General features: G+C 38.3%; 1 protein-coding gene across 1 annotated transcript in view; it reads left to right on the top strand.

The window, feature by feature from the left end:
• Positions 1 to 496: 496 nt before the first annotated feature.
• ppip5k1b (diphosphoinositol pentakisphosphate kinase 1b) overlaps positions 497 to 13,398 on the top strand; it is a 51,420-nt gene continuing 38,518 nt past the window's right edge. Inside the window, exons 1-2 of the mRNA XM_085462500.1 lie at positions 497 to 683; positions 12,586 to 13,124. Of these exons, the coding sequence (XP_085318626.1) occupies positions 12,954 to 13,124 (171 nt within the window). The 5' untranslated portion in view covers positions 497 to 683; positions 12,586 to 12,953. The remainder of the gene's footprint in view (positions 684 to 12,585; positions 13,125 to 13,398) is intronic.

Raw genomic sequence — 13,398 nt, 5'->3', positions numbered from 1 at the left:
AAGAAACATGGTCTGACTCCTACCTAACCTAACTATATAAAGAGTAACTGAAGGTTAAATGCAGCTAATATGTCCTGTTTTAAGCCAGGCACTTACAACTCCTCTCCGCTGCATCTCAGCCACCATCGCTCTGGCAGGTGCTAGAGCCAGAGTAGGGGAGAGCCGAGCTGGAACAAACCATTTTTGGAGGGGGGGGGGGGGGGGTATCTATACTATTTTTGTTAAAATGTTACGTCTCAACCAAGTACTGTATGCTTTTTATATTTTTATAAGTGTGTCACACAAACAGCAAATATTGTCAAAAAAGTAAGAAATCTTTGGGGGTGCTTTGATTTATTTTGCTGAAGCACCCCCAAAAATGGGCTAAAATTGCCCCTGGACTATACCCTTTTATTCATCTCACCTTGTCTGCAGCGATGCACAATTTGGCCGCTAGGTGGGAGTAACGTCACAGCTTTGACAAACGATACCTTCCGAATAAAAAAGGAGAAAAAAAAGGAAGGAAGCAGCAGCAGCAAAGCGCCAGCACTGACCTCACGTGAACTTAAAATGTCGTTTACAACTTCACAGGCAGTTCAGAAGTAAAGAGAGAGGTAGTAGCCGTTTCCCTTCAGCTCGGTTCAGTCAGCGGAAACAAGGAAGTGAGCAGCTGACTGACTTCCAGTTGTTCTCTGCTGCCGCTGGTAAGACTTGTTCACTTTAACGCTTTGTATTGTCTCGTCGCGGCGGAGCCGTGTGTTCGGAGAAAGTGTGGGTGTGTGTTTTCTTTTTGTTTGCTGGACTTTGTAGAAATGAAGAAAAGCAGCGCAGCTTTTTGTACCCGGCGTGTACGTGTGCGTGAGGGGTGCTGAGTGGTGGGCAGGCTGACGCACTGATTTGTGCGTGTATTTCGTTTCTCTTTGGAGCCACGTTCCCATTTTTAAACCTCCAAAAGCCTCATTCATTGTTTTTGAAGCGAAAGCGGAGGGAGACCTGTAGTGTTTGTCCCTGTTGAGGTGTGTAAAACATTTAGAGAACGAGGGGTTTGCTATTATGCAAAAGCCATAGTATCAGAACTCATCTGAACCATTTCCTGAACATGAATTCAATGTAAAACACACTGCAAAGAGACTAGGAACACGTGTGTGTGTGTGTGTGTGTGTGTGTGTGTGTGTGTGTGTGTTCTAACAAGGCGAATACTTGTGTCCAATGAATACGGAAGTCGGGGTTTTTTTGTTATTCTAAACACAAAAAATTGCTTGTCTTTATTTTTGTTTACTTATTTATTTATTATTCAATTTATTGTCGAACTATTTTGGTTCAGAAGTTGAAAAAACGAGTCAGCTGTAAACAAAGATCACAACTATTATCAGTCTGGTCCTCCGTTTGAGCATTTGGAGCACATCCTCTTGTGAAACTCTTGTGAAAAAGGGAATTTTAAAAAAAGAAAAACGATCTACACAAAACCCTAATTAAACGCTACCTGGTTCACAACAAACTATTGTTCTAACTGACGGTGTTCAACAGATCCGCATTTTTTTTACATCGCTATAAAAGGATCTATTGACTCCAGACTTACGTGGAACAGTAATCAGTTGTTTTTGTCTTGGCTTTGGCCTGGTAAGTGTTACAGGGATTGGTAACGTGGATAGACAGGCTGTTTTAAAAACATTTCATTAGGCTGTTTTATATTCTTTCATCTTAAGTGAAGAAAATGGCCTAATGAAATGTTTTTAAAACAGCCTGTCTAACACTTACCAGGCCAAAGCCAAGACAAAAACAACTTAAGAAATGTTGGCCACTCTTTATGTATTTTCATTTTCAGACAGAACCAAATCATCACATGCTATAACTTGTCTGGTTTTGTAATAATAAAACAAAGCTTTTGTTGAACTCAAATTAAAGTCAACACTGTATCAAGACAGTTGGGTCAGGTCACGATTACAAAAACAGCCCTGCTGTACTTACCAACTGTATATCATATATTAAAAGACTTTGAACATTTAAAACTGTCTGAGAGCTGAGCTCTTGTTGGGATGCATTCTCTTCTTGCTAACTGAGATGAGTTGGACTTGATGAGCATAAAATCTGAACATCATCTTTGAACACAAAGGTTTTGTTATTTGCATCTCCTCATGTAGAGAGAGAAGGTTTATTTCAAATCACACATTTCTATAGTAAATAGTTGAAAAACATGAACTTCTAATTGTTTGTCTAATACTTTGGCATTGTATATGTGACCATAGGTGAGCTCTTTATCAGTAGAAAGAGCTGTAAAAGTAATAAAAATACAGTGAAAAGTCCAAAATGTCTGCCCTCCTGCACATTTTCCAAAGCCAGCCAGTTTTAGCTGTGCTGCCTCTGGCCCCGGGCCTTATGTTTGACACCCCTGCTCAACCGGGTTCAGTGTAAGGTAGCCACACAGTTCTTTACTCACTCTTTAGGATTCCTCTGTCCTCTCACCCCTAAAGCCATTTTCAGAGCTTTTTCCTTTATGAGAAGTAAACCAGTAAAGCTGCGTAATAGTGGAAAAATCAGGTTGTGTATCTTTCAACCTAACATAAATGAACCTATTAGTTTACAGAGGTCGTGTGTCCTGCAGTAACACTCTGATAAGTGTATGTAAGTAGTGGACCTTTATACTGGCAAGCCTTTTATGGGCTCTTTTTTCCCCCAGTGAAGGCAATTTGTATTTGCATGCAAAGCTAATTGTGTGCTCAGTGCATAATAAATGTATAATCTTGTAGTGGCCGCTGTACCTGCTGTTCCACTGGCTGTGTCATAAAAACGTCACACGCATGTTATCAAGCTCTCCACGGTGATATATTTCAGGGCTGATGTTCACCTGTACTTCAACAGGAGGCTTTATTGAATATAATAATTAACAGCTTTGTTAATGATTTAGTTGTTAACAATTTTTGGAGAACAATAACCTTTTCTTTGGACCATCTCAAAAATTATGCTTCAGTGACTCAGTAGTTTTTTGTGTTTAATAAAAGGGAGCCAATAACTATTCAATCAGTCCATGGAAAACAAATAGTCCAGCCGCCCATTACGTCTCTGTATTTCTCATTTGATAGCTAATCACAGAATTGCTGATGGCTAAATTGAACTAATGACTGACTCCTCCCCGTCATTATGGCGACACCGGCGAACTGTGGCAGATTGTCTCAAAGGTTAAAAGCCTTTTATTGGAGCCCTGTTGCTGATCTCCGGTGCTGCTGTGATGAGATGACTAATCCCCCCCGGACAAGGAGCTGCAGGTGACAGCTGGGAATGTTATAATTTAGCTGCCTAATTTATTTATGAGCGAGCAAGGTTTTTATTTTTCCAGGGGAACAAAAGAACCGGCAGACTGGAGAGGATGCTGTAGTCATTTTTGTGTGTGGTGCTTTTGTTTATGTCTGTTTGTTCTGCTTTATAGAGAAACATTAACGAATGTGACTTCAGTGGAGCTTCGGTGGTACTGACAGATACAAGATTTCTATTTAGTTTAACAACAGAGAGTGATGCTCTAAAGTTCAATAAATAAATGAAATACTCTCACTTGCCACTGTATTAGGTACACCTTGCTTGTATTGGGCTTGCACCTTCAGAACTGGCCGACTCCATAATAGCATAGATTCAACAGAGATTTTGTTCCATATTGTCATGATGGTATCACACAGTTGATACAGATTTATCATCTGCACATCCAGTTTCCCTTTCCTCCGCATCTGCATCCTGCTATATTGGATTGAGATCTGGTAACTCTTGCAGTCAAAGCATACACTTATTGGATGGTCTTTATCCCACAGCAAGATGTTCTTTCTCAAATAATCCCAGCAAAATGCTTCAAAAGGCAAGCTCCAATACCTAGATCAGATGGAGAAGTTTGTTTGCTTGTGTGATTGGGTGAATGTGGCATGTTGTATAGAGTGCTTAGGGTACTCTGGTAGAGTAGAAAAGTGCTATATAAGAATCAGTCCATTTAACATTTACCAAAAACCCTCCAGAGTCTGAGGTTCCTTTCCTCATGGTAGCTCAGTGTCCCTGCCACAATATTAAGTTAAGTTTGAAGTTAAATAAATGTTCTACTCTATTTTTAAATATTCAGGATTTATGTAATTTATATTTAACACACTCACTCATCTCACTCAAGTCTTATTTTGTTGCCTGTTAACCATTTATTAAATCTAGACATAGGTGGTAAGCAGCGGCATTGCTTACTACCGATGTGTACGCACCGTGGATACCTCATGAATGCCAATCCAATCTTCAGTGTGCACCAGAGATGGGCAGTAACGCGTTACTTGTAACGCGTTACTGTAATCTGATTACTTTTTCCAAGTAACGAGTAAAGTAAGGGATTACTATTGCAAAAACGGTAATTAGATTACCGTTACTTCCCGTAGGAACGCTGCGTTACTGCGTTACTAAAACCATGATTTTTTTGCGAGAATGTCTCACGACAGTGACATAAGCAGTGCGCCGTTAGTGACAACAGCTGTGTGCAGATCAACAATGGATCACATATCGATTGTGGGAGAGAGTGTGAGCGTGCAGCGTTTAAAGCGTGGAAGTACTGACCTTACTTTGAGTTTGATTCCATAAAAAGTGACAAAAACATTAGTGTCCACTGTGCGTGGGAAGAAAACTTCTTTTTACAGCGAAAAAAACCCCCTAAACTTCCAAGCAAGCACCGAGTGCGCAACGACGTAATGCACACCTGCACCAAGGTAAACCTCCGCCTACCGCAGTCCTGCTTTACAGGTGAAAATAGAACAAAAGGACCGCTTAGTCTTTGACTTTTTTTATTTTCTGCTGTGTTTTACTTGCATCTATTTGAAAGAGTGAGTGTAAACACAAAAAATATTTTATTTTATGTGCTGGAATGTGTAGAAAATAGGTTTAAATGTTAAACTAATTTATTCAAGTCAGAGAATGTTGCATATAATTAAATTTTTGCTTGATGCATAAAGTTAAAAGATTAAAACTGATAAAACAAGTTTTAAAAAGAGACTTTTCCATTTGATTACATTTTGTATGATGGATTATGCAGAAAAAGTAGAATTGGGCTGAAAGCTCTATCGCTTTATCACCTCTTCAGGTTGTAAATCGTGTTTTTAAAAAGTAACTAAGTAACTAAGTAATTAATTACTTTTGAAAATAAGTAATCAGTAAAGTAACGGGATTACTTTTTGGGGGAAGTAATCAGTAATTAGTTACTGATTACTTTTTTCAAGTAACTTGACCAATACTGGTGTGCACTATACCTCGAAATATTGTAATGGCAGTGGTGCTAAGAAAGCTGATAGCAAATGCACGCGCTGCTCTCACTGAGCCTTTGCTCAGGCCCTGCCCAGTTATTTATATTAGAATAACTCTAGAATCTGGAATGCTAATTAAAACTTGCACTGCTGTGAAGTGTTTGCATTCAGGTGTTTCTGGCCGTCACACTATATTTCGCTCTGTTCTTTAACTCTGTCTTACTGGTGGCGTGCTAAAGGTCATGACCTTGGTGTAACAAAGGCTGAATGACCTCAGGGTCACTGTCGGTTACTCACAGCAGTTATAGATGTTTATTTACAGTTTATATCTGTTAGAATTCTTTGACCCTCTGGCCAGCAAGAAGGGCTTCCACTTGCTTTACTGCGACCTGTCATCGCCTCAGAGGTCAGTAATGATAAGTTATCTTTGGGCAGTGGCTGGCCTCCCAACTCCCTGCCTTGACTCCTCCCCTTTTAGTTTGTGTGTTGCAGAAGAGGACACGGTTATTTCTGGGTACCAAGGTTAGCCAGGGTCACGTGTGGGATTCAGCTTACGTCCGTCCTGGCTAAAAGTCCAGGACACGGGAGGGACGCGTCTGCTCTTCAGCAGCCAAAGCATTTAACTGCCACTAAAATAATCTGCTCCGCATGTGAGTGGAAGTGACTTTAAATAAGCTCTTAGAGTCATTCAAAGACTGTGGGGCGCGTGCAGTTGGCTTATGTGCCATCACTGAGAGCTGATTTGATCTGCCTCGTCTGTTCCCGACAACTTTTCCCCTGGAATCAGCGGTTTGGTACGGGTGGATGGGTCAGCATGGCAGTGGTGTTTATACCGATGAGAGATCTGGATCTGGGTTTGTGTTCTGTTTGTGGACATATAATAATCTCATACATTAGCAAGCTTCTACTTTAAGCTTGGCTTCATTTCACGTATGGCTCATGGGTTTTGGCTCAGCTAAGAGGGTGTGACACATCAGCTTTGCGTACTTATTGTGTGGTCTCGGGTAACATAACAGATAAGCTGTGGCCCTACAGATGCTTATTATATCAAAATGCTTAGGCTGCAAGTCTGAACAGTTAAGCAACTGGTTTCACTATGGTTAGGCCACTTTCTTCTCACCTGAGCCACAGGTGCTGGGACTGTATCCTCACTGTCTGTCTGACTTAATTCACAAAGGTATAATGACCAAGTATATGTATATGAAAGTCGTAAACAGAAGTTTCAAAGCGAGCACTTTCATTCTGCGTCTTTTATTCTGATAAATCAGCTTTTTTTTTTTTTCTTAAATAAACTGTCAAGTCAACTGTAATAAACTCCTTTTTTCCTGCAATAATAAATGTAGAAAAAGTAGTGTGTGTGACCTTGTTGGTGTCCGTTTGCACTTCCCAGTTTTTATGGGTGTTACTTGTACATATTGAGCTTGGAGTTTGTTTGCATTAAGTTCTGCGTTTTTTGTGAATGATGTATATCAGTTGGCTGATATTATCAGATGATTGTGGCCTTTCATAGATATACTTGCATTAATATACTGGATGTTGCTCAATATGAAAGCTTTACTGATAATTGCTAGTGGGAAGCCACATTAGCAGTGAATGGTTTGAAACTCCATTGTTTTCTGGCCATTGTTACAACAGTGGCGATAGCGAAACAGCAGCAGCAACAAAGACGATGGCAGGCAGCAGCTCTGGGCTCCATTTCCTCGAACGCCTCTGGGAGATTAAACCTTCAGTTATGCATCAGCGTGTTGTGAAGCAGTTGACTGATAACCCTGACCATAAACTTCATAGAGCAAAAATCTAAATCGGAGCGGTTGAGATCTCTAGATCTATGGACACCTAAAACAATGAATGCATTGATGAAAATACTTGGAAAAGTAGAAGATCTACACTTTAATTTAGACTTGTTCATGGTACTACATATGGTAACACATAGAACAGAGGTAATCAACTAAAACGTAACAAATTCTGGGTCAAATCTGTATCAAAACTTAAGAATTTCCAGAATATAAAGTTCCACATGCAGTATCATTCAGTGCGAGGTATTCAGAAATAGCCCGGCAGTTGTGGAAGTGTCGGTAAACAAAGTACAATTCAATTATAAACTTCTACAATAAGCTGAAGGCTACTCTAAAAACAAAATATTAATAAAATCTTATTTTCTCATTTCAGATGTAAACTATCTCAGCTTTAGACTCTTTTTTTCTCTCTATCCTTCCCCTGACTTACTTTTACAGACTTCTGCATCTCGTGCCTTTATGCAGTCTCTGTTTTCACACTCTGAGTAAAGGATTTGAGAGGTTGAGTAGTGTCACGTGGGATGAGTTATAAAGCACGTGACTTGTCTCCTGTTTCCTGTGTGCAGTCAGTGAGTGCTGCAAAGGCGAAAGAAATGGTTGCACAGATTAAAAAAACATTACCGTAAATAGGAGAAATGTTGCATAGCATGAAACAGAACTGTGTCTGACACGATCATACTGGGGATCTTCTCACTCAGTTGCATCATGTAGACCCAAGACTAGGCAATAAAACTGCCTTAAACCATTTACAGCAGTCTGAAGCTTGAGATTTAGCTTCACGCAGGTTGCATGTCCATACACGGACATCATAAACAGTCTTTGTATGCATTTATATGATAGGTATCGAGCTGTTTGTATTTTCTATCTTAAGAATGTAAATGCTAGCTAGAGTCAAGGCCACAGTTAAATGTACATGTGACTTGATAGAGGGAAGGCCTGGCTTCTGCTTGGGCCTTGTCGTTATGGAAACAACAAGTTTGCCAGACTGGCTCTTTAGAAAACAGATATTCATCTAAAAAAAAAAAAACCTAAGCTACAGCATGGGCTCATATTTATGAAAATGACAGGATCTTTTAAAGATTTTTTTTCTATCAATTAAATGTTTAAATTCAATTGGAGGCTTAAGCTCCTCCTCGAGTGTCTAATGAGAGTTTGCAGTGAGGATAAAGCTGGGACTGATTTCACTGATGCATCAGTCTGGCACAAAACTCTGTTTTCTCACACGTCTGTTTGATGGCTGCTCTGTTTTTCTCACAGCACATTATTAGTATAAGCTTCTTTTGCTTGCTCTGTAATGACAAGGGGATTCCTCAGCACTTAATTCCTTATGTTTGATTTGGCAGGATTTTTTTTTAAAATGCCAAATTCCCTTGCTGACACAACGCTGAAAGGATTTGTCTCCCACAGATTATATGTATAAGTGCAATGTCAAACATCGAGGAATGAACATGAATAGACTTAAATAGGATTTAAAAAATAGCAATGCACAATGACTGACAAATTAAAGGAAAAACCTGAACCCTTGACTCCCTACAATGTAGGAATCCAATGGCTCTGGTCAGCATTACGCTGGCATGGGAGGAGTCTTCTGAAACTTATGTTACAGTATTCACATACACAAGCTGCCAAGAGATATAAATTTTGTTATCAGAACACAGGACACTATATACACATACACATTTACATAGACAAAATTAGAAAATAGTACAGCAACTAGTCTTTCAGAGTCACCAGAGATCAGCTCAGCCCCACCTTCCGGCAGGGGGGGGGGGGGGTTGGCCTGATATAATGGATAACTCACTCCATCACCATCATCAAAACACAAAATGAAGCAAGAAAGGCATTTCATGCTTCCTGTATGATGGTAGTTTTTTCCCCCTTTCATACTATCTACAAAAAAGCTACTATTTATTTGGCTTTTTAGATGATTCATACAGAACTCATATTTGTATATATTAAAAATAATTAGTGTTTTGTTTTTTTTAAATACCTCCTCTTCCATTTGGGAGGTTTTATGTATCAGGGCGTAAAAATGATCTTTTCCTTAGTTCTTAAAATACAACTTAAGATAAACTGCAACACAAGATGTCATACTGTGCCATTATTAATTTAACAAACTAGTTAAAATGCAAAAGCAATGAGTGAAAAAAACCAACAACTAGGGTAAGCACATAAATATTTGGGTGAGTAGTGGCCAGTTGCTGCTAATCAAATTCACTTGATTATCATCAGTAAGTGTTTTCACCATTTTGGCAGTTAGCAGCATTCAAATGTGTTAACAAACGATAAGGTAGAAAAATATCAGAAGTGAGAATCATTCAAGACACAAAGAGTGGACCTCCAAGCAAATTCACCCGATGTCAGAAAAACTGAACAAAACAAAACAAGAGCAACAGCTCAGACTCTACACAGGCCACAGTTACCATGTTAAAGTTCATGACAGTACAATTAGGAAAAAGACTGAGCAGGAACATGGCAGCACAGCTTAGCTTTGCAAAGTTACAGCTGAACAAACCATAAGACTTGTGGGGGGTCATTCCTATTATCCAGTGCCATTTGAATCCCTGTGACAGAAGTGAAAAACTGATCATTACTTATTTCTAAAAGCTTGCCTTATACTTGTAACCCACATCTACCATAAAATGCAATTATGTGTCAGAAATTATTTAACCAAAATCCCACACCCCCAGTTACCTTTGTTTAAAGTCAGTTACCAAGTAGGTCGGTAACAATTATCACTGTTGCAATCCCTTGCATTCACAAGGACCACAGGAAGTGTCACTCTTTTGTTCTTTCAAAATGGTTCACTGATGTGTTAAAGCATAACATCCCCACCCTGTGACCTTTATTTACAGTTCAAACTGATATTGTTTTTGTAATCTTGATCATATGGATGATAAACATGTTGCAAATTCTTTTGTCTTCTGTGTGTGCATTTGCATGTGTGGTTCTGCATCACATGAGTAATCATAGCTGACTTGAGCATAAAACATCTACCCTGTTAGTGCTTTGCATACTAAAATGGTAACGTGCACACACTACTGGGCAGGTTGGTCATTGATGTGATATGCATAATGTTTGAGTGTTTTTAATTTATTTTAAGCATGACTTGTAGAGGTTTACCCTATAAAACCTTTTTTAGTTTGAATATTTTTCCGTGCAATCATGTAATATAAATTCTGTCATATTTTGGTATCTAAACCACAAACATGTCAGGCAGTGAGACTGCCCATGTGAGGAAGACTGTTAAAACTATTACAAGTTGTGTTTACACGATAATGATAGTAAATTTGAAAGGAAGTACGTCGGAATGATTTTATTTTCAATTTTTTATCTTGTGCTGTTGAAAGAATTAAAATAAGCGAGCTTTATAGCCGTTTGAGTTTTAGCTCTCTCTGAAATTTGAGTATGAATAACTTCAAAAAGGTGGACTAGTATTCCTTTCTATGCCAGGTGCAGCTAAGAACATATTAACTTGTCATGAAATCTTTATTGTATTTAAATGTTATGTGTATGCTCTTGTTATCAAAACCAAAAGTGAATGCAGGTGTCCACGTATTTTTATTTAAATAATGTTAGAAACTCTTAAACATTTTAAATGATTATAATTTCATTAAACAGGGTGAATTAAGCATTTCATATAATGATGTAGTATGAGATTGTACAATTTTTGTTTGTTTTTGCTAAGCCCTAGCCATGAAACAAAATAGATCAAACTGCATTAAAATTTCTTTTCAATTCACATATTTTAGATTAAAGCTAGGTTGTAGTTCTAAACAGATCATTCATGTTCTTTGATAATACTTATCTTGCTTCTCCCCAAGACAAGAACTAACAGACTTAAAAACTCCTTTGTCCCACACGCCATCAAACTGTTTAACTCCTCTCTGGAGGGGAGAGGGAGGGGAAACAGGAGGACAAAGGAGGGGGGAACAACTAAGCTGTAGTGCCTCTTCACCTCACTGTACAATACCTTGTGCAATACTTTTTGTAAATAGTCAACAGTGCAATAGACTCAATACTTGAAATGTGCAATTCACTTGTATTTTTATTTTTTATTCCTATTTATTCTAATTATCCCCTTTGTATATTTTATTTATATTTGTCTCTGTATTTATGTGTGTATGTATGTATGTATGTATATATATATATATATATATATATATATATATGTGTATGTATGTATGTATGTATGTATGTATGTATGTATATATATATATATATATATATATATATATATATATATATATATAAAAATAACAATTCTGTAACTGTAACTTCGGTCGTTGCTGTGCTTTTTGGAAGTCGAATTTCCCAGAGGAACCCACCCGAGGGATTAATAAAGTTCTATCTTATCTATTAACACCCTCTTAAAATTCATTTCAGCTGTTAGAAAACATAAATACAGTATGAAAGCGACTGTACATTCAAACCCCTTAGTAATAGAGGTAAGATTGTCTCGTAACAGGGGGAAGATTTGACGTACATCACATGTGGAGAATTTGGACAGTTGTTATAGCATAATATCCTGACTTGAACAGTGTGTTTTTCTAATAGTTTAACAACCCCTATTTTTAGTTAAATGATAGAACCATGAAAATCTTGACTTTTCTATCTACTATCTTGAAATGACACCAAATTGTAGGAGTGATCCAGTAACATCCATAGTGGAGAAAACCAAACAGAGGATATCATCAGAACCACCTCATTTCAACTGTCAAGCATGGTGGTGGAGAAGTCATGATTTGGTCGTGTTTTGCTGCCACAGGAACCATGAAAATACAACAGCACAATGATCCCAAGCATAGCTGCAAATCTACAACATAATGACTGAAAATAAGGGGAAAAAAGTCAAGGTGTTGCAATAGTCCAGTGTAGTTTTGATTGAAATGCCTTTAAGAGAGATGTGCTTAAATGAATGCCAGCGAACCTCAATTAATTGAAGCAAAGTTATAAAGATTCAAGGCCAAAATTCTCAACAACGATGTGAGAGACTGAAGTCATAGAAAATGATTACTTTAAGTTACTGTTCAAAGGCAATCTGCAAACTACTGTGTCATGGGTGTACTTAGTTGTTTTTTTTCTTAGTTTTTGTGCAATAAATAATGACAAAGTGTAATATGTTATGTGTCATATGTTATGTGTTTTAATGGTAATTTTCTATAGGGACATAATTGGACTTCTCCTAATCCTGTATTTCTATTTTGGTACCTGGTCATTATTACTACATGCATTGTGAATATCTCTCGATACAAAAATATAACAATAACAAATATGTAAATGTTATTTGACTGTGGTTCAATAAATGATTGCATATAAATAAACTGCAGTTATCTTATAGGTAGAATGGCCTTTAAAATTGCAATAACCCAGTTTCATCATTGTTTTTATAGCCCTCCATTTCATTCTCAACTGGTAGATGTAACGACACTGTGCAAACTCGTAATGTTGTGTTTCACATACAGTTCTGTCTTTTTTTAGCTACTGAGTGCTTCTGCTACTACCAAATACTGCTTCATTAGTCATGCTTTTTAAAGTATTTGTGTACTGTTTGTTCCCAGGGCAAGAACAATGGTATGCAGATGTTGGCTGTGAGGTTTCCTGTGTCAAGAAGACGCTTCTACGCTGGGACATGACTCTCTACCTCAGTCCACGTGGAGTCCACGCCATCTTTTCTACCTCTTAGGACAGCTGCTGTTGTTTTTTTTTTCTGTTTTCTTCTTTCTTTCCTACCTCAGCACATACTTTATCAAACTTGTTATCAGCCAACAGACTTTCGTTTATGACCAGGCCTTCAAGTTTTAGTCACCCAGTCACGGTCTATCACAGTTGACTGGTTTTGTTCTTGCTTAGTAGCCACCTTCATCACAGCCTACCCCCTTTGACGGCAGGAGCAACCTGAAGGAGCCATGTCACATTGGAGTGTGTGATGTTGGAGCCCTGTGTAGGAGCAGCAAGAAAAAAACAGGGTTGGAGCTGCAGAGACATTCCTCAGTTTGTGGTTGGCTATGAAAATTATCAACGTGACATGGGCCAAATGGACGCAGGCATGAAGAACGAGATGTTTCGAGAAGAGGAAATGGACGATGATGATGAGTCGGTAAGTAGCAGGTGTACAATATTAATATAGTTACAATACACTTTTACAGTGGGCAAAGAAGATCTCATTTTATTACAGAACAGGAAGCTGCAGTGTTGGACATTTTTAGGCATGAGGAAGTGACAGGGCTGGAAACTTATAAAAGTTATGTTTGGAATTGGATAATGGAAAAAGAAATGGAAACAAAAATACTCAAAGAATGGCATGAGAACAGTGTAGCAGATAAACAGTGGTAAGGCTTCTGGGCCTTAGTGTCCTGTTGCTATAAATGGAC

The sequence above is a fragment of the Copadichromis virginalis genome, linkage group LG7, assembly GCF_057382275.1.
Source record: "Copadichromis virginalis isolate Kocher_CV1m ecotype Utaka linkage group LG7, C_Virginalis_male_GT1.1, whole genome shotgun sequence".
Classification (NCBI taxonomy): Eukaryota; Metazoa; Chordata; class Actinopteri; order Cichliformes; family Cichlidae; genus Copadichromis; species Copadichromis virginalis.
This window is presented reverse-complemented; position numbering and strand designations above follow the sequence as displayed.